The sequence below is a fragment of the Notamacropus eugenii genome, chromosome 1 (genome assembly GCF_028372415.1).
Source record: "Notamacropus eugenii isolate mMacEug1 chromosome 1, mMacEug1.pri_v2, whole genome shotgun sequence".
NCBI classification, from domain to species: Eukaryota; Metazoa; Chordata; class Mammalia; order Diprotodontia; family Macropodidae; genus Notamacropus; species Notamacropus eugenii.
This window is the reverse complement of record NC_092872.1, coordinates 478,972,304-478,995,371: the sequence shown is the minus strand read 5'-3', so window position 1 is coordinate 478,995,371 and position 23,068 is coordinate 478,972,304. Positions and strand designations below refer to the sequence as shown.

At 47.5% G+C, this 23,068-nt stretch overlaps 3 protein-coding genes across 12 annotated transcripts in view; 1 reads left to right on the top strand and 2 right to left on the bottom strand.

Moving 5' to 3' along the window:
• TTC16 (tetratricopeptide repeat domain 16) overlaps nt 1-8,249 on the bottom strand; it is a 14,853-nt gene extending 6,604 nt beyond the window's left edge. For 4 of the 7 annotated variants that reach the window (XR_011972211.1, XR_011972212.1, XM_072632510.1 and 1 more), the window contains exons 1-9: nt 7,948-8,249; nt 6,524-6,679; nt 6,035-6,125; nt 5,479-5,622; nt 4,955-5,055; nt 4,740-4,866; nt 3,968-4,075; nt 2,843-3,057; nt 905-1,155 (exon numbers count right to left, since the gene is read on the bottom strand). Coding sequence is in view for 5 of the 7 variants with exons in the window: in XM_072632510.1 (XP_072488611.1) it covers nt 905-1,155; nt 2,843-3,057; nt 3,968-4,075; nt 4,740-4,866; nt 4,955-5,055; nt 5,479-5,622; nt 6,035-6,125; nt 6,524-6,679; nt 7,948-8,249 (1,495 nt within the window). In the remaining 2 variants the exon portion in view is untranslated. Of the gene's footprint in view, nt 1-904; nt 1,156-2,842; nt 3,058-3,967; nt 4,076-4,739; nt 4,867-4,954; nt 5,056-5,478; nt 5,623-6,034; nt 6,126-6,523; nt 6,680-6,915; nt 7,171-7,947 lie in introns of those variants that run through there. The other 3 variants (XM_072632512.1, XM_072632513.1, XM_072632514.1) reach the window with 2 other exon arrangements.
• Nucleotides 8,233-15,909, top strand: PTRH1 (peptidyl-tRNA hydrolase 1 homolog). 2 transcript variants are annotated; one of them, XR_011972213.1, is made up of 6 exons: nt 8,233-8,437; nt 11,212-11,431; nt 11,670-11,769; nt 12,075-12,120; nt 12,591-12,938; nt 13,143-15,909. XR_011972213.1 is itself a non-coding variant. In XM_072632530.1 (5 exons), the coding sequence occupies exons 1-5, from the start codon at nt 8,342-8,344 to the stop codon at nt 12,780-12,782; spliced, it is 654 nt and encodes a 217-aa protein (XP_072488631.1). In that variant the 5' UTR covers nt 8,233-8,341; the 3' UTR covers nt 12,783-13,104. The 2 variants fall into 2 exon arrangements, 1 of the variants encoding a protein (XP_072488631.1); XM_072632530.1 differs by lacking the exon at nt 13,143-15,909 and having other exon boundaries at nt 12,591-13,104.
• Nucleotides 13,032-23,068, bottom strand: CFAP157 (cilia and flagella associated protein 157). 3 transcript variants are annotated; one of them, XM_072632521.1, is made up of 9 exons: nt 22,521-22,757; nt 21,206-21,477; nt 18,164-18,317; nt 17,467-17,734; nt 16,547-16,677; nt 16,105-16,255; nt 13,965-14,146; nt 13,400-13,553; nt 13,032-13,236 (listed from the first exon to the last, which is right to left on the bottom strand). In XM_072632521.1, exons 1-9 carry the CDS (start codon nt 22,694-22,696, stop codon nt 13,054-13,056), a joined length of 1,671 nt encoding a protein of 556 aa, XP_072488622.1. In that variant the 5' UTR covers nt 22,697-22,757; the 3' UTR covers nt 13,032-13,053. The 3 variants fall into 3 exon arrangements, with proteins under 3 accessions (XP_072488622.1, XP_072488621.1, XP_072488623.1); XM_072632520.1 differs by having other exon boundaries at nt 13,032-13,553; nt 22,521-23,068; XM_072632522.1 differs by lacking the exon at nt 13,400-13,553 and having other exon boundaries at nt 22,521-22,761.

The following is a 23,068-nucleotide window of genomic DNA, read 5'->3' as shown; positions in this document are numbered from 1 at the left end:
TCTATAAGATTATAAATTACAGAGCAAGTACCAATCCATATTAATGAGAGAATTTTCTCCTTGGAAAGTTTCCCTGCACCAGTGAATCTCTGTGTCTAGGTACCTTCTTTCCCCTCTAAACACCTCTCCCCACACCTTCTTTCACCCCCAAAGATGAATGTTTTGATAAGGAATGGTGAAGCACTAGTACTCTGGATCTGTGATTTTGTTGTCTGGGGCATCTCAGCAGATACAGATTGCAGCCTCTTTGTGACTTGGTGAAGACAGTCTTTGAGAGAGGCCACCCTGGCCAGAAGCCTCTCCAAAGCTTAGCAAGGCAGGTGCCCAGATGATAAGCACAGACCTTGGGGATTTTGTCCCCTCCACACCACAGGGAGGGAGCAGGGGGAGGACACAATCTATCAGTTAAAATCCCCAGCAGTGTGACATTAAGTACTATAATTCTGAGGAGGAGGATAAACAGGGGTTACTTGGGAAGGGCTTTCTAGATGAAGTAGAATGGGAGCTGGCTCTTGTAGGACTGATGGGATTTGGAGAGGCAGAAGGGAGAGGGAAGGGCATTCCAGGAGAGGAAAAAGTCATGAGCAAAGGCAGAGAACTCCTCCAGGAGTGAGGGGATGGGCCTGGCTAGAAAGGGCAGGGATGTGGAGGTGAGACAGCTAGCTACTGGAGGCCAAGGCGTTCAGTCAGCGGCACACAAGATAACGGACCTGGGGCTAGAAGACCTGCATCTGGAGCCCCACTTTGCTGTTGCTGTATCTGAACCTCCCAAGTTCCTTCCAACTCTCCATCCTCTGAAACCCTCCACATGCCCTTGTATACAAGATGTGGTACCTCTCCCTTGGCCCTGGCCCCATACCCATCCCCACCCCAACCCCCAGGAGGATCCTCAGGACCAGCTCACCCCCTCTGTTGATGTAGATCCCCTTCTCTCTTTTTTCACCCCGTAGGGCCTTGTCGAGGAGCAACACGCCTTCTTCATAGGCACCCCTGGCATAGCAGAAGACTGCAAAGTCATTGTAGGTGAGCAGCAGCTGGCGCTGGGCCTGCCTGGCAATCTCATTATCCTCTTCATCTTCCGGGCTTAAATCCAGGGCCTTGAGAAAGTCTTCAATGGCTGCATCAAAGTCTTTGAGCCTCCGAAATAGAGTGCCCCTGGGAGGAAAGGAGGTCTGGCTCACCTCACCCATCAGGTGGCAGGGACACCCACCCTAAGAGGCCCAGGTTTCTGCTGTCAGGGAGGGGATCAAGTTTGATCATCTTTCACTATACCCTTCCACCTGTCACAGGTCCCTAGATTCAGGCCTTGATCTTTTCATCTGACAGGTACAGAATCTTAACTTATCAGAGCTGGACAGGGTCACAGTGACCTTTGATAGTAACATCTTTCTTGTCACCTCCCCCCTTCCCCCTCTCCCCCCCATCCTATTCTGTTTGTGGATGGGATATATTCTCCACCCTGCTGTGAACTTGAAGACTCGTGATAGAAGGCACTATGTCATAGCTCATCTAGGTATGCCCTAGAGCACAAGGTCTGCTCAAATGAATGGAGCCAAGCCCAACTTGCTCGCTTTACACAGGAAGAAATGTAAACTCAGGCAAACTGACACCAGGATATAGATGTCAGTCTATCAAAACTCAATCCCAAATGTGACCACCAGATCAGAAGCTCTACTGTGACTGCACACTTCCTCCTCCTCCACCCCCAGCCATGATGTGGTTAGGTAATATACCTCGGGGTCCTCCTCCCTCATTGACCCCCTCAACTCCCCACTCCCCTACTCTTCTACCCCATGACAAACTGACTAAAAAGGTACAGAGTTTCTTTATTGGGGCCTGTGGGATCCCAAATCTTGATTACTCGGGTCCCCCTCCCACCCCATCCACGAGCTGGCCCCCATGACACACAACATGCTCCATACTTGGGCCCATTGTGACACAGTGGGCAGAGTGCTGGACTTAAGTCAGGAAGACTCCTGCCTTAGAAACAGACTAGCTGGGTGAGCCTGGACAAGCGACTTAACTGTGCTTGGCCTCAGTTTCCTCCTGTATAAAATGGAACAACAGCAGCATCGCCCTCATGGGACAGTTGTGAGACTACTTGGCAATGAGACCAGGAAAACTTAAGTCAACCAGTCAACAAGCAGCTGTTTTGCCAGCACCTACTACATTACAAATATCATACTGGCTGCTGGCAATACAAAGACATAAAAAAGAAATGCTCAGTGCCTCCGTGGAGGGGATGTGCGAGCATGCACATGTGTGCGTGTATGTGTGCTCATAAGATGTTATTGGCAGTGAGATAGCACAACAGAGAAAGAGTGGGACCTGGAGTCAGGAAGACCTGAATTCCAAGCCTCCCTCAGCTACTTACTAGCCATGTGTAGTCCCCCTAGACAACTCATTTGACCACTGTTGGCCTCTTCATCTGTCAAATAGGAATAATGCCTATTTCACAAGGTTATTATGAAGATGAACTAAAATAATACATGTAAAGGACTTTACAAAGGTCATAGTGCTAGCTACTCTTCAGTCATTCTTTCGTTCATTGTCTTTCAGTTGTTTTTAGTCACATCTGATTTTGTAAACACTTTTTAGGGGAGAATTTTCTTGGCAAAGACACTGGAGTGGTTTGCCATTTCCTTTTCCAGCTCATTTTACAGATGAGGAAACTGAGGTAAACAGGTAAAGTGACTTGCCCAGGGTCGCACAGCTAGTAAGTGTCTGAGGCCTAATCTGAACTCAAGTTTTCCTTATTCCAGGCCCGGCATTTCATACACTGCACCACCTAGCTGCCCCTTTTATTATTTATTATCATTTATTATTACTATTGTAATTATACCTAAACAAGTAGTAGCCAGGGTCCATTGGGCTGTTATCAATGGCACAATTGATCCGGATCAAAGAATCCTCCAGGTTCCCCTTCAAGGCCATGACCACTGCTTCCTCCCGGGCCTTCCTGGCCTGGACCAGCAATTTTTCCAGCAGTGTGTTGGCCTCAGGGTGCTCAGGCTTAATGGTCAGGGCCTGGCGCAGATCCTGATAACACTGATTCGGCTGGCAGCAGAGATGGGGAGTGGGGCAAGAGGTAATAGTTAGAAGTGCTCCCCTAAATGATCAGGGATGTTTTCCCATACCCCAGTTTTGTGTCCTTTATGTCCTAACCAAAATGCCAGCAGCGCTAAGTCGAAGACATAGCTTCATCCTGGACAACTTGTGCTAAGATAACAGCTAATATTTACATGGCTCTTTGTTATAAAGAGCTACTGTTGTTGTTCAGCCGTTTTTCAGTCGTGTCTGATTCTTTGTGACCCCATTTGGTGTTTTCTTGGCAAGGATACTGGTTTGGTTTGCCATTACCTTCTCCAGCTCATTTCACAGATGAGGCAACTGAAGCAAACAGAGTTATGTGACCTGCCTAGGATCACGCAGCTAGTGAGTATCTGAGGCCAGATTTGAATTCAGGAAGATGACCCATATACACACACACACACACATATGTTATTAATCCTTACAATGACCCTCTAAGGTAGGTGCTATTATATTCCCCAATTTACAGATTAAAACATTTAGGCAGAGAGAGGTTAAGTGACTTGCCCAGGGTTACACAGCTAGTATGAGGGAGAGCTTGAGCTCGGCTGACTTCCTAACTAGCCTAGCCAGCCGTATTCCCTAACCCCCCTCTAAGCCAGCCACTGCACTGCACCTTGCTTCCTGTCTCAGAATGAGACAAATCTGAATCACAATTATCCAATTCTTCAGAATATTAGGGAAGGATGGCACCTTGGAGACCATCTAGTCCCAGCACCTTGGTGTTTTATAAAGAAATGGGGAGCAATAGCTTTCCCAGAAGTCACACTGTGAGTCTGGGGCACAGGCAGGGCTGGATCTGGGGGCCCTGACCCCTGGTGCAGCAAACTCTAGCACACCTCAGACCATAACTCACTAATAGGTAATTTAGAAATACTTCACTAGGCAGTAGAAAGATCACTGGACTTGTCAGAAGTCTGAAGAACCCCGGATGAATCCAGCTGTGTGATCCTGGGCACATTTCTCTCTGCCTTAGTTTCCTCATCTATAAAATGGAGATCATTTTTGTTCTACTTCTCTCAAGTTTTCCCCTGCTCACAGTGCCTCCCACTCTTCCACTCTATTCCTGGTCTCATTCATGTCTCAGTAGACCTAATGCTACCAGTTCCTAAATGGATTCCAAGTTTCAGTCTCTTCCCTTTTTAATCCTTTATTAGATTGTGAAAGCCAATTCTATTTTTTGCCTTTCTTTTTATCCACGGTGCCTGGCACACAGTAGGCTCTTGATTAATGCTTATTGACTCGAATTCTTCTACAGTTGTCAAATATTTATAAAATACAGGTCTGACTATATGTCATCCCCTACTCAAAAGCCTTCAATGGCTCCCTGTTGCCTTTAGGATGAACTACAACTCCTCAGCCTGACATTTAAAGCTTAATCTTATTTTATATTACTATCCTTCAAGGTGTCTACATGCTGAACTGGCTGGGGCTGGGGTGGGACTGAGAATAAAGGTGGGGTCCTGGGGATTGATTACCTTGACTTTTTCAGAAGGATTAGGGAACAACAGAGTCCTTGGACTCCCTGCCCATACTAACCTTAGAGGACCAAGTGCCACTCCCATCCAATCCTAATTGAAGAGCTGAGTTTAGGGACTGAATTATAGTCCCATGTTGCTTGGTGAGGAGGGGGTTGGTTTGGGTTCTACCTTTAGGAAGTAGTTGTAGAGTCGAGCACGGAGGATGTAGACATCAGGGTTGGAATCCTGTTTCAACTCTTTTGTGACCATACGGAGGCATTCCTGATGTCGTTTCATGGCCAAAAGGCAAGCAATGCTAGAATGAGGACACCAGGGTGAGGGAGACTTCCCTCCCAGCCTTATTCCCTACCCCCTCCCTCTAGCCCTTAAGGTTCCAGGGTCACCTTCGGAAGCGGTAGGAGGGCTTATGAGGCTGCAGCTCTGAAGCCTGGGTGAACAGGTCTAAGGCTTTCATGTATGCTTGTTGTTCAAAGAGACACTGGCCCTGGTGGGGAGGCAGGAATCCACAAGCTCTAATCCTCTCCCAGACTGTTAGGACAGCTGGGTATGTACTGAGAGGTAAAAGAGATGCAAGAGGAGAGAGGAAGATGCAAGGGAGAGACAAACAGATTGAAAGGGACAAAAACTGAGATGGGAAGACAGAGGAGGAGGCCAGGAGAGCTACAGAGACGGAAATGAGAAGAGACAGGAAAGGGGAGAAAAAGAAGCAGATGTTGGCATGGGAAAGAGAAACAGACTAAGTGAGGGGTGGGAAGGAAAGAGTGAGAGATGGAGCCACCAGACAGATGGTCAGACAGACTGACAGCCCACTCCAGATTGAGCCAGGAAGCTTTGAGTCCCTGCATGCCCTCTTCCCCTCAGGAAGGGGACAGAAGAGTCCTGACCTAGGCAGAACTAAGCAACTCACCTGCAGATAGAGGACAAAGCAGAGGCGCTCCATAAACTGGGACCGTTGTGGGGCTAACAAGGAGGCCTTTCGAAGGTTCTGGGCGGCTGAGGCAAAGTCACACAACTGGAGATAGGCCTCAGCCCGAAGCACATAAGATTCCACCTGTGTGGCAGGGGTGGAGAGGGAAGACACCCAGGGAAAGCTCGTTTTCACTTGGTCCAGGCAAGTCTAGTCCAGCCCACCCGGCAACATAAGCACCAAGCTCTTTGAATCAAAGATAAAGAAAGGATTCTGAGATCCTCTAAACAAAGACTAGAGGATTTGTCAGGAGGTGAAAGTGAAGTCCAATAAAGGGAAGTGACTTTCAGGTTAGAGAATGAGTGGTAGAAAGTATCAAGGAATCCATGGGCCCAATGGGGGTGGCACCAAGAAGAGGGATTACAGTAGATTGGTAGAAAATGTGCTTATCCTTTGGGTTTGGGGGAGGCCCATGGTCCAATCCTTGGCTGGGAGGGGATGGCTAAGGGGGTTGTGGGGAGGAGTTTTTGCTTTCTGCATTCTCTCCCATTCTCACCAGCTGGGGATTAAGGTTGATGGCTTTGGAGAAGGCGAGTACAGCCTTTTCCCACTCCCCTTTGAACATGGCGTCCTGCCCATGATGAAAGCTGTGGACAGATGACCAGGCAGACAGATAGGTTGGGGTGAGGGGGTGAGACAACCAAAAGGTAAAGAGCAAAAGCGGACAGTGTTCCTCAGTCTAGCACAATGAGGATTTGGAGAAGGAAGGACTGGGCAAATGGCTTCCTGAAGGAAATCATAAAATCATGGAATTTGGGTGATAAGTACCTTCTGATAAGTAAGGTATTATCCCCATTAATAGGTAAAGAAACAGGTACAGAAAAGTATCTAAGGTCACATAGCAACTGGTAAGTAAATCTTAGAATAAAGCCTAGGCGTCCTGACTCCCAGGGAACCTAGGGTTTCATGAGATCTGGATCCCCAGGAGATATGGGCTGGGGGCAGGAACAAAACAAGGCGGGAGGGCTTAGAGGCCTACACTTACTGCTCTTTGATCTTGTTTGGCAAGAGAAGGCCCCTGATTGACAGTTTTGGCTGTGCAAGTCCCCTGAAAACAGTGCTGCTCCCAAGGATCCGAGTCAAGATCGGGTCCTCTGCCTCTTCCTCACATGACCTCTCTGGAGCCATAATGCTCTGATCCCTGAGAACCAAAGATTCTTAGAGCCTGAAATCATCTGAATACTTTAGCTTGGCATTCAAGGCCTTATATCATCATTGGGCTGTAGCCTACCTTTCCGAAGCTTCAGAATCATAAGATATTAAAGCTGGAAGAGATCAATGCTAGCTAGTCCAAGTGATTCATGTTACAGAGAAGATAACTGAGGTAAAGAGGGGAAAAGGGGTCTCTCACACAACCAGTCAGTGGCAAAGACAAACCTGATTTGTCTTGGAATCAGATTTCCTGATTCCCAGACAGGGATACCTCGCTTGGTCCCAAAGTCGTTTCTGCTGCTCATTTCTTGGGCAACTCTTGATTTTCTTTTCTGGGCTCTGAGGACCCTTGACTACTGACCCAAAAACCCAGTCTTCATTAAAGATCCCACCTCGATGCTCTACGAGGGTCTCCCTGCCATAGGGCAGTTAGTTACTAAGCCCCCGGGACAGAAGGCCACGCCCCTCCCTCAGGCCACGCCCCAGACTGCTCTCCAAGAATTCTACCCCTTTAGACGTAATACTAACGAATACGGTTTGCAAAGTAACCCGGGGACACTTTATATACACGTTGGAGCCTTCACTTTTCATATCTGTTTATAATAAAAGAGATTTAACTCGTCTTCCTCCGTCGGGCACATCCACACACTCCCCCCAACCCACCTTGTATGTTCATGAATTACTAAAGAATTCAAGAGACCTGCTGGGAGTGTGAAATACGGTAGCCAGCCCGCGGTTGCAAACGAGGGCTTGCTTCAATGTATCAACAAACACCTTCGCGCGCCTACTAAGAGCCGACTCCAGTTAGGCGCCGGGTACGCGGCCAGAAGTAACAATGTGGCCTGCCCCGGGGCGCCTCGAGGCTCTTCTAATTCTGCCGGGGGAATACTCCTCCAGCAAATACGCGCGGCTCGGAGGCGTCGCGGGGAAGTCGGAGGAGCCCCGGCCCGAGCAGCCGAAGGGTGGGGCTGGGGAGAAGCTGGCCCGGGACTTAAATGGCTGGATGTAGACTTAGAAAACCAGCCTCAGTTTCCTTAACTGTAAGACGAGATAACAGAAAGACTCGCCCTCCCCCGTCCCCAGCTTCTTTCTTAAGAGATCGAGGGGACCTCAAGGAGCCCACGCCCAGGAACCAGGTCCGGCGGCTCGGCCCAGGTCACACCTCCCTCCCCACGAGGGCCAGGGGACGCGCGCGGTCCGCGCGGGTGCAGGGTTGCATCCCGCCGACAGGGCGGAGGTGGGTCGGCGGCTCTTCACCTTCTGGAGGAAATTTGCTTCTGGAGGGTCCTGGGACGGCGGCGGGCGCGGGCGGCCGCCTTGCGCTGGGCCAGGGATGCCCTGCTCCCGTAGATGCCATCCCGGAGTATAGACAGCAACGTGTACAGATCCCGACCTTCCACCGCTTCCCCCTTCCAGAAACGCACGCCCCCGCAGCTGACGGGAACCCGCGCGCCGGGCCGACGAAGACAGTGCGCAGGCGCCGCCCTGGATCTCCCGCAACTGCTCGGGGGAGAGGGAGGGAGAAGTCGTCCGGGGGAGGCCGAATGGGGCGAGGCCATAATTGGCTGCACGCCGCACTGACGTGGAGGGGCGGGACCCTCGTGTGAATGGGGCCGCCTCTGAGGAAGAGGAGGAAGTGTTGGGGTGAGACATGACTCGCTCGGGGCTCGGGCTCCTGTGGAGCCGCCTGAGCCGGGGGATGAGCCGAGCCGGCCCCGACCCGCGGCCTCCCGGGAAGAGGTGGCTGGTGAGTGGGGGGTGGGAGAGCCGGGCACTTCCCAGGCTGGAGGGAGGTGGGGCCGAGGGGCACGAGAGGAGGCCTGGGGTCAAAGGGACCCCTGAGCTCCCTCCGCGCCGGGAGCCCGCGAGGCCAGGGCCCCATGGAGAAGTGGAAGAGACTCCGGAGCCCACTTCACGGTTAAAGAAACTGAGTGAGCCTCCCCCCAAGTCCAGGGACTTGCCTAAAGGCTCACAAGTAGCCACTGGCAGAGGCTGGATTGGAACCCCGGTCCTGCCTCCTCTTTTCTGTACCCTTCCACCCCGGGGATGGGGCGGGGTGGGATCTCCCGTTTATGGAGACTCCACGGTGTACAGGAAAAACGAGCTAAGTGCCAGGGTTGTTACAGAGTTTGGGTGAGGCGTGATCCTTGCCCTAAAGCAGGGGACGAATTTCAGGGGATCCGTGAATTTAGATGGGGAGGAAGAAAAGATAGCTTTAATTTCACTAATCTCTCAATGAGGTCTGGCATTTATTTACGTTACGGTTTTCTAAAAATTATGAGGAGGTTATTAGAGTCACCAAAAGGGTCAGTGACAGCAAAAAAAGAAGTTAAGGACCTCTGTACTAAAAGAGTTTAGAGCAGCCTGCTAGGATAGGATACAAGCCGATATCTCATGTAATAGTGCACATTATAGCTCTAATATCTAATAATATATGTTATTAAAGAGTAACAAACAGTGCTTTGTGAGGTCCAAGTGTCATCAGCTTCCAGGAGGCTTCATTAAATTCCAAAGAATCCCAGTAGGTGAAGAGAGGGAGGCATCATATGCCAGGAATGAGGGATAGGTAAGCAAAGACAAAGAGGTGACAGGGTGTGGGGCAGTGTTTTTTAAACTGGCTTTGAAAGAGGGGAGAAAAAGGAGATGAGGCAAGAAAGGGAGGGTGATACCATCTTGAGAAGGTTCTTGAATACATCTAAATATTACTCATCAGTTAGTAGAGAACCATTGAAAATTTTGCTCAGGGAAAAATCTCTGGATGAGAAAGATTATTTGGGCCATATTAAATAGGATGGATCAGAGCAGGGAAGAGAGAGAGACAGATCAGAAGTTACTGTGATAGTCCAGGCAGGTGGTGGTAAGGACCTGACTATACTTCAGTGATACCAATAGGAATAGAAGGGGAAAAAAAGACTTCCAGAGATACTTGGAGAAGTTCTCAACAAAGCCTGTGAACTGATTAATTGTAAGAAGTCTTTGTTTTTGTTCTGTATTTGTCCTTCATTCTTGAAGAGGACCATGACATCAAGATGATGACATGACTTGCAGATGACTTTGATCTGAGTGAGGGAAGGCTGATCAGGTCACCAATCTCACTTTCTCCTTCAGAGCCATCTGGGTCCAGTGGCCAAATATTCATCAGGATGACTGGAGATGGCCCAGGGTGCCATGGGAGACCCTGGCCCTTTCAGGCTTAGGTCTTATCAAAATCGTACTTTGAGTGAGATACACCCATTCAATGAATAGGCTTCTTTAAGTTTCTCAGGGGATGGCCCCCTTAATTTAAAAAAAAAAATCAAACTGAGAGGGGAAGACCCTCAGGATTCCTGGGTAAAAGAGAAACAATTACTATTTAGCAGTTACATTCATTCTGTGAGATGTCAGAATCAAAGAGAAGCCCAAGGGGGTTATGATCTGCTGGCTGAGTGGTACAGCCAGTGCCATCAAGTGAAGTCATCAGAGTATGTTTTGGGAAGAAAAATGGAAAGAGGTCATTTCTGAAGATATTGGATTTGAGGTGCCATTGGGACATCCAGGTGGAGATGGACTGATGGGATTTAGCAGTACTCAAAAAGAGCTTGAGAGAGAGTGGTCAGGGCTGGAAGTACAGATTTAGCTGGAAATTATCTGCATAGAAGTGGTTGTTGGAGCTGTCACCAGAGGAAATTGTGAAGAAAGTATAAAGACAGAGGGCCTCCACCTTGGGAATGTTCGTAAGAAGCCTGGGAATAGGAGGAACAGTTAGAGAGACTAGAAGAGGACCCAGGAGAGTGTGATAACTAAAGCAGTCAGGCAGTAAGCATTTATTAAGCACCTACTGAGCACCAGGTCCTGTGCTAAGTGTCCGGTGAAGAGAAGGAAGAAGGCAGCCCCTGATCTCAGGGAACTTACTGTCTAATGTGGGAGCTAACATGAAAACAACTGTGTCTGAAGATATATACAGTACATGTATGGGGGATCAGGAAAGACTTCTCATTTATGGAGTTTTAGCTCAGACTTAAAAAATCAAGGAAGCCAGGAAACTGAGACGAGGAGGGAGAGCATTCTGGTCCTAGGGAGATGTCACTGAATCACCAGAGTACTTTGAAGGGAGTAAGGAGTGAGAAGACAAAAGGTAAGAAGGGCTTTGAATACCAAACAGGATTTTTATATTCAGTACTAAAGGTGGGCCACTAGAGTTTATTGAATAGGCAAGGAGGTTCAACCAGAAGGTTATTGCAGTAATCCAGGTGAGAAGTGATGAGGTAGCAGTTTAAGAGAAGGAGACATAAATGTTAGAAAGGAAAATCAATAGGATTTGGGGCACCAGAGCAATGGGACCAGTCAGAAGGAATAAGGAGAGGTCTAGAAAAATGAGGCCTGGGAAAAAATAAAAGCCTTTGAATTTGATGATTAGCTTAGTGGGAACCTTAAAATAGTTCCAGTAGAGGGGTGGGAGGAAGCCGAACTGTGAGGAGTTCAGGAGAAAGTGAGTGGGGAATGAGGAAGCAGAAGGCAGCCTAGTTCTTCTTTGATCTACAGGTGGTTGGCCTGGGCAACTACAGGTTGCAGGGCACACGGCACAGCGTGGGAATGGCTGTCCTGAACCAGCTGGCCAAGCACCTGAATGTAGCTGACCAGTGGAAGAGGCAGCGTCAGTGCTGTGCTGATGTGGCCATCGCCTGCCTTGGAGAGGCTGAGCTGGTGCTTCTCAAACCCCGCCAATTCATGAATGTCAATGGGCACAGTGTGGCCCAGGCTGGTGAGAGATCAGGGATTGGTAGGGCTCCACCTGCGCAGCCTTGGGGGACAAGGGATTGCTGGCACTTGGTTCTGGTTCCCTAAACATTCATTAAATGCTGGTTTCTCCTTAGAGATAACTTCAAGGCAGAGGCTGATGAGAGTGCTGGATTGTTTTAGCTTGGAGTGGGGGTGGTATAGAGTGAGTGCTGGTTCTGTGTGGTCTCCCTCATCCATCTTACTCTTATTTCTTTGGGAAGCCAAGATGTATCAGCTGGCAGCCGAAGACATCTACTTGGTACATGATGAACTGGACAAGCCACTGGGGAAATTAGCCATGAAGTTGGGGGGCAGTGCAAGGTGAGGGAGCCAGGGTCCTTGGAGACCTTTGCCACCCCCAAAAGATTCCCATTTTGGGGCCATACTTGGCCCTGTGTTAACCCCAATTTTCCCATCTGTCAATTGAGTATGGACATCACTGCCTCATTTCCTTGGAGATGTTAGAAAGAGAAGGCGTGAAGCTTACACATCTTTTGTAATGTCATGGAAGAAATTATGCTGTCTTTGAGTCTCATCTTTCCACTGTGTCTTTCCCTTGCCCCTGTCCCTGCCCTTGTCTGTAATGAATTTCTGACACTTGCTCTTTCTGGGTTTTGTCTTAAAAGCGGTCACAATGGGGTTCGATCCTGCATCAGCTGTCTCAACTCAAATGTAAGTCTTCCCCCTAGGAGTAGTGTAGCATTCCCTAAGTCTAATGGTCTGGTGCCCCATCAATCCCCCATGCTCTGAGACCTAAGTGCTAAGGTAAGGTTTTTGAAGGGAACTGGTGACAGCCTCAGTCCTGGCCTTGGTGTCCTCCTGTGCACATATTTGTGCTTTGATCCCTTCCCGTCTGTCTTCTTGATTCACCAGGACTGGCCATATGAGACTCTGGAGGAGGAGAGTAGTAGACTGACATTCCAAGGGGCCACTCTTCCGTTTGTTTCATTCCTAAAGCAGTATTCCTTCCTTCTCTCCTGGGCCCCATCCCTCTCACATTGGCTTGAGGAGCTCCTGGCACAGTTTTGCAGGGGTACCTGGGTAGGGGCTTCAAGGGAGAAAGCTGGGAGTTAGGCAGGAGGCCATCCATAATAAGCATACCTCTGCACCAGCACTGCACCATTCACCCTTCCAATCCACAGGTCATGCCCCGGCTCCGAGTAGGCATTGGGAGACCAACCCACCCAGGGGCCGTGGAGCGGTACGTGTTGGACAGATTCACAGCAGCTGAGCAGGAACGACTGCCCCCACTTCTGGAGCAGGCAACAGAGCTGCTTCTCAGCCACATCCGCCAGCGAAGTCTGGTGGGGACCACATGCACAAGCCCCTCCTGACATGACATAACCCATCCTGGTGGGCCAGGGCACGACTCATAAAGGACTGTTCCTCTGCAGTGGATGTAGGCAGCCTTTCCTTGCCTTGCTGGACTGGCACACAGAGCAGCGCCTTAGTATTCCAGTCCCACTGAAGACCCTTGGTCCAGGCTTGAGGTAAAGTTCAGTGAGGAAGATGGCCCTGGGTTCAGACAACCCACATTGTCATGCTCTCCCCATCCTCCCACATGAGATCTACACACACCTATGTAATCACTAATTTATGGGACGTTTAATTACTCTCCTGTTCCTGTCCAGGGAATAAAAGTTTGTCTTCCAAGGATGAAGCTTGCTCCTCCTCCTCTGTTTCCTTCTCCGTAGGGTCTGAGGGCACAGAGGAGGCAGAAAAGAGTTGTCTCTTCCTCAAGGTGAGAGCAGGCAGTGTGAGCCGTCTGAAGGAGTTTGGAAAGGAAACCTGAAAAAAGAAAACTCAGGGAAAGTGATATGTGAGCTGCCTTCTCCTTGGTTCCATCCCTTTCTTCCCTCCCTTCTCCCTGCTGGCAGATGGCAGGGTTCTCCATCTCCATCATTCCCTTCCCTCCTGCTTCCCCCCTCGGCTCCTCAGGGGCAATGGATACCTTGAAATTTCTGAGACGAGTGGTTTGGGAGAGTATTTGGATGTCTTTTGGGTTGAAGGGGATGTGGGTTGGTCGGAACATTGCGCTCAGGCCCGACAGCCTGTATGGCGTGCATGTATTGGTCAGCTGATGGATGGGTTTGAGGTTCTCACATCTGAGAGGGCAACAAGTCATGGCCCTGATGTCCAGCAAAGGAACAGATGCTGCAACAGTGACAGCCCCTGCCCCTACCCACCCTTTGGCATCCTTTAAAGGCCATTGAGAATCCCTCTCCCATGAAGATTTCCCAGCACCACTCCATCCCCAAGGTGATCTCTTTTGAGGCTAGGTTGGACAGTGTGGTGCAGTGGTTATAACACAGGTCTTGAAATCAGAAGACTGTTCAGATCCTGCCTCAGACACTTTCTAGAGGTGTGACTGTGGGTAAAGTCACTGAATTTTCTCCTCTTCTGTAATGGGGATCATAGTACTTAGACTACCCACCTCTGAATTTTGGTAAAGCACTTGGACAAACTCAATGCACAGATATGAATTATTAACAATAGCACTGTTAGTTATTGCTCACCTCTCCTGCAATGTCTTTTTGGAAAAGCGGGGAGTTTTTTGTTGAACTCCGATGAACTGAGCCACATGTGGCCCCAGGACCACAGCGTGGCTCAGCATGGCCATCAGCTTGTGTAGTATCTCCTTCTGTTTCATCTGGAAGAGCACATTAAACTGGCCATTCTCAATCTGCTCAGGTTGCATCTGGGGGAGGCAAGTCAAGGGTGCAAGCTGAGGTCAGAGCGTGCTTGCACATATATGTGCACATGAGCACACACACACTAACTCTTAATTGTGTTGTATCGTGACCCTGCAATTATGCAGCCCATTTCATTTGACCCCATAGTGCTTTCCTTACATTGGCCACTCCACCACCCTGGGTAGAAAGGTGGGGCAGCCAGGAAGAAACTAAGACCCAGAGAGAAAGCAGCTTGTCCAAGATCACGCTCATTACAACTAGGCCTAGACTCCAGGGCTCCTGACTCCCAGGCTGGACTTTCCAAAATAAAGCACATTTTTGCTGAATCCTATATTGAAAGACAATTTGTAAATTTTTTTGTGAAGTGAAATTCATAAATTCAGAGAAGCAGCTTGGCATAGAAGTGTCTGAGCAGATTAACCAGCCATTGACCTGGCCAGAACAGTCATGTCATCTCTCTGATGCTCATAAACTTTGCATTTATTCCAGGGAATTCTACCAATGTACCCTGTTTATTGGAAATGAATGTGAAATGAGACTGTAGGTAAAATGGGACCTTGCATGTGTAAGGATACCTATATGTGTAAGGGCCTGTATGCCCCAGATCCTCCCCACTGTGCTCAACCTTGGTAGACTAGTTACAGCTTGGGATCTGGTGAAGTATTAACTGCTTTATTGCGTTGCCAAAAACAAAAAACTTTACCATGAGAAATTTGCCACACTTCAACAAACATGAACATTTCTCCTGATAATGTTTAATATAAAATTTTGGAATAATCTCCTTGTTCTCTCTGAAGCAAACTCAGAGAATGCCTCTCCTATGTCAACAAAGCCAGCCAAGACTGACTCTACATTCCTTAAGAGACCTTTAACCTAAGACACTATCTTGAATAATGGGACATTTTCCATATCTTAATATTTATAGACATACACTATGTTATGGCATATTAATGGTAAAGAAAATATAGACATCTTAGGTCATAATTTCTATTGAACTTTGTTTACCCTTTCCTATGTCAGTTATCTGTTTAGGGCAGGAAGCCTGCCACTTACTAGTGGTGGGATTTCCTCCTTTATCACCGAGACATGTGTTTACCCAACTGGAATCCCAAGGCCTGACCAACATTACTTTGTTAATTGTCTTGTCTTACTAAATTTATGATTTGTTCAACTAGGAGAGTTCCTTTCTCACGGCAAAATGTATATAAGCCAGAAGATTTCTGCACTGGGTAGCCAGAACATTTCTGGCTCCATAATGCATTATGTTACCGTTATCTTTAATAGGGAATCAATCAATTAATTAAATCATAAAATGTATGCATTTAGCCTGTTGCCTTTTTCTTTAACCAAGTTTTCAGGTCAACACTCCATAGGGAGAACAGAAAAAGAGGACTGCGTATGAAACCCCAGATCTCCAGTATGAGGAAAACACATTTTTAAATTCATGTTTCAGGATGAGCATGTTCCAACTCTGCCCTAATTGTCTGAAGTTTCCTTCTGAATTTCCTTCTGCTCTCTGTGCATTTTTTTTAAAGTTCCGTTGATACCCTTTGTGTGTGTGTGTGTGTGTGTGTGTGTGTGAGTGAGTGAGTGTGTGTGAGTCATCACTAACCCTGTCTCCAAATAAAAGCTCTCCTTTACACAAATAAGTGCCATCAAGCAAAACATCTGTTCATCGGCTGTCTCATCCTGCAAGTGTCAAACGGGCTTAGTGAACCAAACTGAAGTGTAACTGGGAAATGTTTAATAAAATAAACGTAGATAATGTCAATTTGTGGTTTTCTAGATCTCTAGGAGGCCAGCGGGGATTTGTTTCTATTTGAGTTTGACACCATTACCGGAGTCCCTCACCTCTGCCAAGAGGCAAGAAGCATGATTTTTATCAGTTGTTCTTAGCAGCAGACCACCCCCTGTGGCCATCAGCCTGTGGCAAGGGCCACCATCCCTTGCAGGGAAGCCTCACCGACAGCAGATCCCGGAGCAGGAACCTGGCCTGGGTCAGCACCTGTTCCACACTTTGACTTCGGTTCCGCCCTTTCTGCAGCTCCTCGGTCAGTTTTTTTGTTTCCACCTGGTTGTAGCTGATCTGCATCTTTAGCTCCTCCATATCATTCCTGGAGAAGGTCAGGTAGGGGATCGAGGGGTCCTGCTTACCCTTTCCCCCCAGTTCAATCGTAAAGGAGGGAGGCCTAGGGCAGATCCGTATTCTCGAATTGCTTGGATTGCCCCTCTGACAACCAGATCATTTTTTCCCCCCAAAATCCCTGATATTCAAGAAGAGAGGAGCCTCAGAGGCCATTTGGTTATGTTTACCCTCTCCCAGGTGTCATCTCCCATTTTACTTAGCTTAGCTTAACTCAGTTGAATTTTCTTTGGGCCAGGCCTCTTGGATGAAGATGGCCTACCTCAGGGCATGGTTGTCCTGCTGTAGCTGCTGGAAAGCCGCCTTTAACTCCTCCAACACAGCCCTTATCTTCGCAGCCTCTTCCATTCTCTGCTGCTGTTCCTCACACTTTTCGGCCAGAAACCATATTAGCTAGGGTGACAGTAACCATAGCTAGCATTTCCATAGCACTTTACATACAGGTATACATAAAGGCAAAGATTAAGTGACAGTATTTCAGCAGACTTGGTACTTCAGTCCTCTTACTCTGTCCACTGCACCATCTAGCTGCATAGGTTGGTTGGAGGAAAGATGTGATAATGGACTTTATGGGTGACCTGCAGACCAATGGGAAAAGACTGCCACTCTACCCCCACAGGTTCGTGCAGGCCACCCCATTTCTGCCCTGCTCCCCCAAGCCCTATATATTTCTCGAGGTAGTTTCACTGCTGTGGAGAAGTCACATGATAGCCTTCCCTCCCTCTCCTTACATTTCTGTTCAAGTGAATTAGCCATGCTTTCTGTCTAGAATGGTCTATATCAGGAGGCATAGAAAGAAGAGTGAAGAGGCAGAGGCCTCTTTCTAAATCTTTATTGGACTGTTCTTCCACTCCCTTTAGCCTAGGACTGGACACACAGAAAATAATCACGCCTAATACATTTAGAATTGCAAAAGCCTAGAAAAATTCAAGAAAAAAAATTTGTGAAATTCATGACTCCACCTCCCACCATTTTCAGTAAGCAATAAACCATGGGATTGTGAGAGAGGGAGAATTCCCCTAAAACGTTTCCACTTCCCACCAGCCACCCTCCACACAGTCTTCCTATTTCTACCAGGGATGAATTCAGATGCCATGGTGTAAAGTCTCCCCCGGGAAAGCATTAGAGCCCCTGGCTCCCAAGCCCCCAAGGCAGGGTAGCCTCCGCTGGGACAGATGTTACCTTGAGGCGATTCATTCTCTCATCAGACATTATCTTCCTGTTGCTCTCCAGCAAGTCTAGCTGCTTGCTCATTTCCTTTGTGTCCCTTTTCAGCTCCTCATTCTCAGTGAACAGCTGTAGGCTTTGGTTAGACACTTTGGCCAGTTTTTTGTTCACTACCATATTCTCCTGGATTACCTTCCTGGTTGTCTCTGACATCTGGAGAGCGGACACCTTTCGAAACTCTATTGCCACCTTGTTCACTCGCTGAACTATTTCCTTTTTCTGTCTGGGGTTTGGGTAGGAGAGGAGGGAGACCTTAGCGTTCAGAGTCCTAGATCTGCCCAGAAGGCAATTTCTGATACCCTCCCTCTCCCCAATCACATTCCTTGATCTTGGATCTCTTACTCAGATTCCCTCAGTGCTTTGCTTTATAAACTATATATCAGCAGAGCTGGAAGGAGCCTTAGAGATCGAGTCACATAGCTGCCTTTTACAGAGGAGGAAACTGAGGCCAAGAGAGGAGTCAGGACTTGTGCAGTGTCAAACAACTAATAAAGGTGGTTATAAATCACTTAGGTAGAACTGTCTGAGTTGAGGGACCCAGATCTTAGGTCAGAGTGAACGAATTCAGACTCTTGGCTCCCCAGGAAATCCTATGATCCCTTACATTACTGCCCCCCCTAGCCCTTACAGGGTTGGAGAGAGGAGCTCAGACCTGTCTTTTTCTAATACAGCTTTCTTCTCCAGGGCATAAATCCAGTCCTTGTATTCATTCTGTTCCTCCTTCAGCTGTTCTTCCAGCACGGAAAATTTGGCCATGAGTTCTTCCTTCTGGATCCGGTACTCATCGAGGGCAGCCAACTTCCCCCCTGCCCAGAGAAGTCCTAGTGAGTCAGCAGACCCCCCAAGAGCCCCAAAGGACTTCAGTCTTGGGCAGGGGGGTGGCATGAGAGGGCCATGCAGTGTTCTACCTCTAGTCATCTGTTCCTAAGGCCCCCTGTCCCTCCCCTACTCCCTCCCCTCAAGGTCTTTTGTGACTTGCATTTTGGGCATCTGAGCCTATTCCCCACAGCTCTGTTACATGCAGGTCCTCACCCTCATTCTTAATAACTCCCATTTATGCAGCACTTCAAGGGTTTCAAAGTGCAATTTAAGTAAAAAATTGAAGTAAAATTATCCCCATTTTGCCTTTGAGGAAACTAACAGAAAGAAAGTGTAAGCGAATTATCCATGGGCACAACTAGTAGGTGTCAGAGAATATTTGAAGTCCCAGTACATTGACTTTAAGTTCCAGATGCTTTCCTCTAATCTAGCTTGCCTATATGGTTCCTTGCATGGAATAATGATTCCCTCTTTGTGAGAACTTTTCCTGACCCTTTCTCACATAGAGCCCTCCTCCTGGATCACCCTTCCTCCTTCCTTTCATTTATTTAAATGTTACTCATTTTTCAAGACCTGCTTCAAATCCCACCTCTTCCCACCCAGGCCTCCCTGTCTGTTCCATTGCACACTGATGTCTCTCTTGTAAGAAATCCTAGAGCATTTATGTAAAGCACAACAAGAACATCATAAAAATGATTGTTTAACAAACAGACCATAACTTAGCTATCCAAATGAGTGTTATCTCTCTTCAAAGCAGTCCCTTTGGGAGACTGGGCATTGATTCCAATGATTCTGTCATGGCTCAAGGCATTTTGGGATCTTCTCTTTGGTAATGACCTTCCAACCTTGTGGCCCATTCTTTTTAAATGACCTCAATGGTGGCACACTGTCATCCTTTCAACAAACACATCAATAAACGTATTAAGTGCCTTCTGTGTGCAAGATGAGTGATACCTCAGCATAGTGGGTAGAGGGCTAGCCTTGGAGCTACTCAAGTCCTACTGAGCCCATACTAGCTATGTGACAGTGAATGGGTCAGTGCTCCCAGGCTTCTCCAGAATGCCATGAAGTTACAAAAGAGTTGTAGGCAGAGCAAGTTTCTATACAAGGAATTCCTCCATTCAGTTCTAGTACTATCTTCTACATGAAATCTTTCCCCATCCCACTACTAGTACCCACTCTCCCCAAACTACCTTGTGGTGATTCTGTATGTATTCTGTATTACGTATGTACACATTGTCTCCCCTGTTAGAATGGAGGGCAGGGACTGTCTGATTTCTGTCTTTATATTCCCAGTGTCTGGCACATAGTAGGTGCTTAATAAATGTTTCTTGATTGCCTGTCCCCTTGACAGGTCTGTCTCCTCTACCTCCTCAAGAAAAAAATGCCAAAAACATTTATCTTGGGAACAGGAAAACAAAGAAAAAATCAAAGAACAAGCTGTCTGAAAGAACAGCTATTAAACAAAAAAGCATGAGACAAGAAGAAGTTGATAAGGGTTGAGGGCATAAGGAGATGTAGACAAAGTACCATGGGAAAATCTGAAGAGAGTTTATTCCTGTCTAATAATAGCTGATGCTTTCATGGTACTTTACCCACACCATCTCATTTCAGCCTCACAACAACCCTGTGGGTAGGAACTAATCCATTAGCTCCATTTCATAGATGAGAAAACTGAGGCTCTGAGAGACTAAGGTTATACCAGCAGAAGTGTCAGAGGTTGGATTTGAAGTCAGGTCTTCTTGACTCCAAACTCTACCACTCTACCCATTGTACCACACTGCTTTCCCATACAAACAGTTTCATGTAACATCAGGTGTTTTGGGTTTTGTTTTTGTTTGTTTTTTTTTTTATGGAAATGACTGCATCTGTAGTTTGAAGAAAAAACATTCTAATTGGCCTTTCACATCTTGGATTAGGACTGGCCCTGGCATGCTATAGACTGCATCAGAAGAAAGAACACCATATTTTGCCTCTGCTTTCTTGACTTTGTGGCAGAAAGGGAACATAACAAGCTTCCTTGGATGGTAGATTTGATTTTTGGAAGGAGCCACAAGTCATTTATAGCTAAGTCTTTTGATGAATGTAGGCGGCTGAGCTGGATCACAAATAGGGTGTGACTCTCAAATCATTAAAGCTCATTTTCTGACTCATAAACTGGCTCTTGATGGCATCTTCCAAACAGGATTCCAGAAATGTTTTGAGCAAAGGTTGCCTCTTTGGAATGTCTATAGGTCTTAACCACACGCTCCTTAATTCAAAGGCCTTCAATGACAACACACTGCCTACTGAGTCTAAAATGTGACAGTCAACACCCAACACCCTACCTTTCTAGCCCTATTTCACACTCTTTCCCTTCGTATACCTTATGTTCCAGCCATAGCAGACAGTTACTGACCCCTGAATACGTCCTATGTTCCTGTCTTTCATCTTTATTCACCTTTCTCCATATGCATAGGATGGCTTCACCCAATCGCATTTGCCCCTTGTTGACCTCTTAACTTTCTTTCAAGGTTCTGTCAGATGCCACCTCCTCAATAAAATTGTCTCATCTCTCCCAGCTGAAAGTGACTATACTAAAGTTTGGAAGGGAAAGGAAGGAGGGAGGGAGGAGAGAAGGAAAATACTCTCTGGGATGTCTAGATTCTGGTCAGTTTGTTAAAGTCCCATTATCTTCTAGCTACCTTGCCTGGTCAGTACAATACAGCTATGTCTTATCTCCCCACCTAGACTATGAGCTCACCCAAGGTAGGCACCGACATTGTCTCTTCTTCTTCCTGTCTCCTCCAGAGAGTAGCCTAGCTAGAGTTGGGTGCATAGATAATGCTCAGTAAAGATGTATTGATGTACTGATTGATTTGGACCCTTCCCTTACCCAGCGAAACATTCTCTGAGATGAGCTGATCTTTGCTCTCCTGGAACTCATGGCGCACCTGGGCCAGCTGGGACTCAAAGGCATCCTTTTCCATCTCCTTGGAGATCTGTAACCCCTGAAGCTGTTCATTGAGGTCTGTGATCTCAAACACTCGCTGGTTGAGGGAACATTTGAGGAAGGAGACGATCTCTTTTTTATTTTGAGCCAGCTGTTCAAACTGAGCCCGGAAGAGTTTATCCTTCACCACCATTTCATCCCACTTCTTTTGATACCTAGGGGAGTGAGTGATCAGGAGTTTCAGGGGGTGCTGAATTGGATACCTATTCAGAGCTAGCTGAGAAAAGCCCAGGGAGTCTGAGACAATGAGAAGAAAGTCTAAAGGCTGGAACCACGACTGTTGTTTCTATCTTTCTGGGGAAAACTGAATAAGCTCCCTCAGAGTCCTGTTTTAGGGGTATTCAAAATCTGTGTTATGATAAATTACAAAATAGATACTATTGATGGAGGGGGGCACTTCAGGTACTTATTATAGAATCAAATTTGGAAAGAACTGAGCTAAATCAGAATTACATAAATCTCAAATAGTCACTTAGGTGATGGTATTTGAAGACAGCACTTCCCCAAGTCCATCCTTCCTCAAAACATCAAGTCTTTGAATGATGTTTGAGAGTCCCATTTAGCTCTTTGGGTTAAGTATTGCCCAACCCCAATCCCTTTAAAATTCAAATCCCTCATTGGAGGGCTAATACACCAAGTCCCCATTACTTCAATATGAATGAGCTTTTCAGAAAGCTGAGGTTACTTAGTCACCCTAGGCAGAGGAAATAGAGATACTGAATGGTAGAAAGGGCTCAGAAAGAGGAGCTGTTCAGCTGTTAGACCGTCAAATTCCCACTATGGCCCAGAGCCCTCCCAGGTACCAAGTACAGTGACCATTCACCCCTGGTCTCCAGTTTCCTGGTACTCAGAGCTGACCTGTTCTTTAGACTGTTAGAGCTGAAAGGGCCCAGAGGTGCTATCCATTCCAACCCCTTCATTTTCATTTATATAGATGGGAAAGCTAAGGCCCAAGGTCAGTTGGGGAGGCAAATTTGGTCTACCAGTTGGTGACCAGAAGGTCACAGAGCTGGCTGGAGGCAGAGCTAGGGTTAACACCCAGGCCTCTTGGCTCCATATCCAGAGCCTTTCCCACCAAAGCCAGGAGGGGGACTTAGGGCAGCCCCTCCCTCCCAGGGCCCAGCATCTGTGGCCCCCATTGCCCCAGCAGAATGTGAAACTCTGGCTGGCTGTTGCCTGGGCCTCCCAGCTCACTGACTGAATGATCCTCTTCTCCAGGTCCTGGATCTGGATTTGATAAAACTTGCGGATCTCCTCCGTGATGACCTCTTCTGCAGGTTTAGATGATTGTGGACCACCTTTCTTGCCTTTCTTTTTCCCACCCTCCCCACCTCCTTTTTTGGGACCCTCCCCACTTCCTTTTTTGGGCCCCATGGCGGCTAGGACTCCTGAGGCTTTGACTACTGCTGCCCCTTTAAAAGGCCAAGCTGTTGCTAAGGAAGCTGCTCCGCACCCCGACCTGAGTCTCATACATAGCAACAGGCTGAATAAGGAGATGGATTTAAAGGAGCCCTGCCAGATCAGTGCCTGAACTTGGACTTGGCTTTACTCATCATTTTTTCCTTCCGACCTCACAGGCTTGTGATAAAGAAAGGATATGAAAACATTAAAATGCTATATAAATTTCTTCTCTCTCTTTTTTTTAAGTTCAGATGTGTGATTTCATTGGTCTAAGGGAACTCCCAGTGAGAAAATTTACCTACACAGGTCAGTACCTGCTCAGCAATGAATAATTTTAGAGAGCTT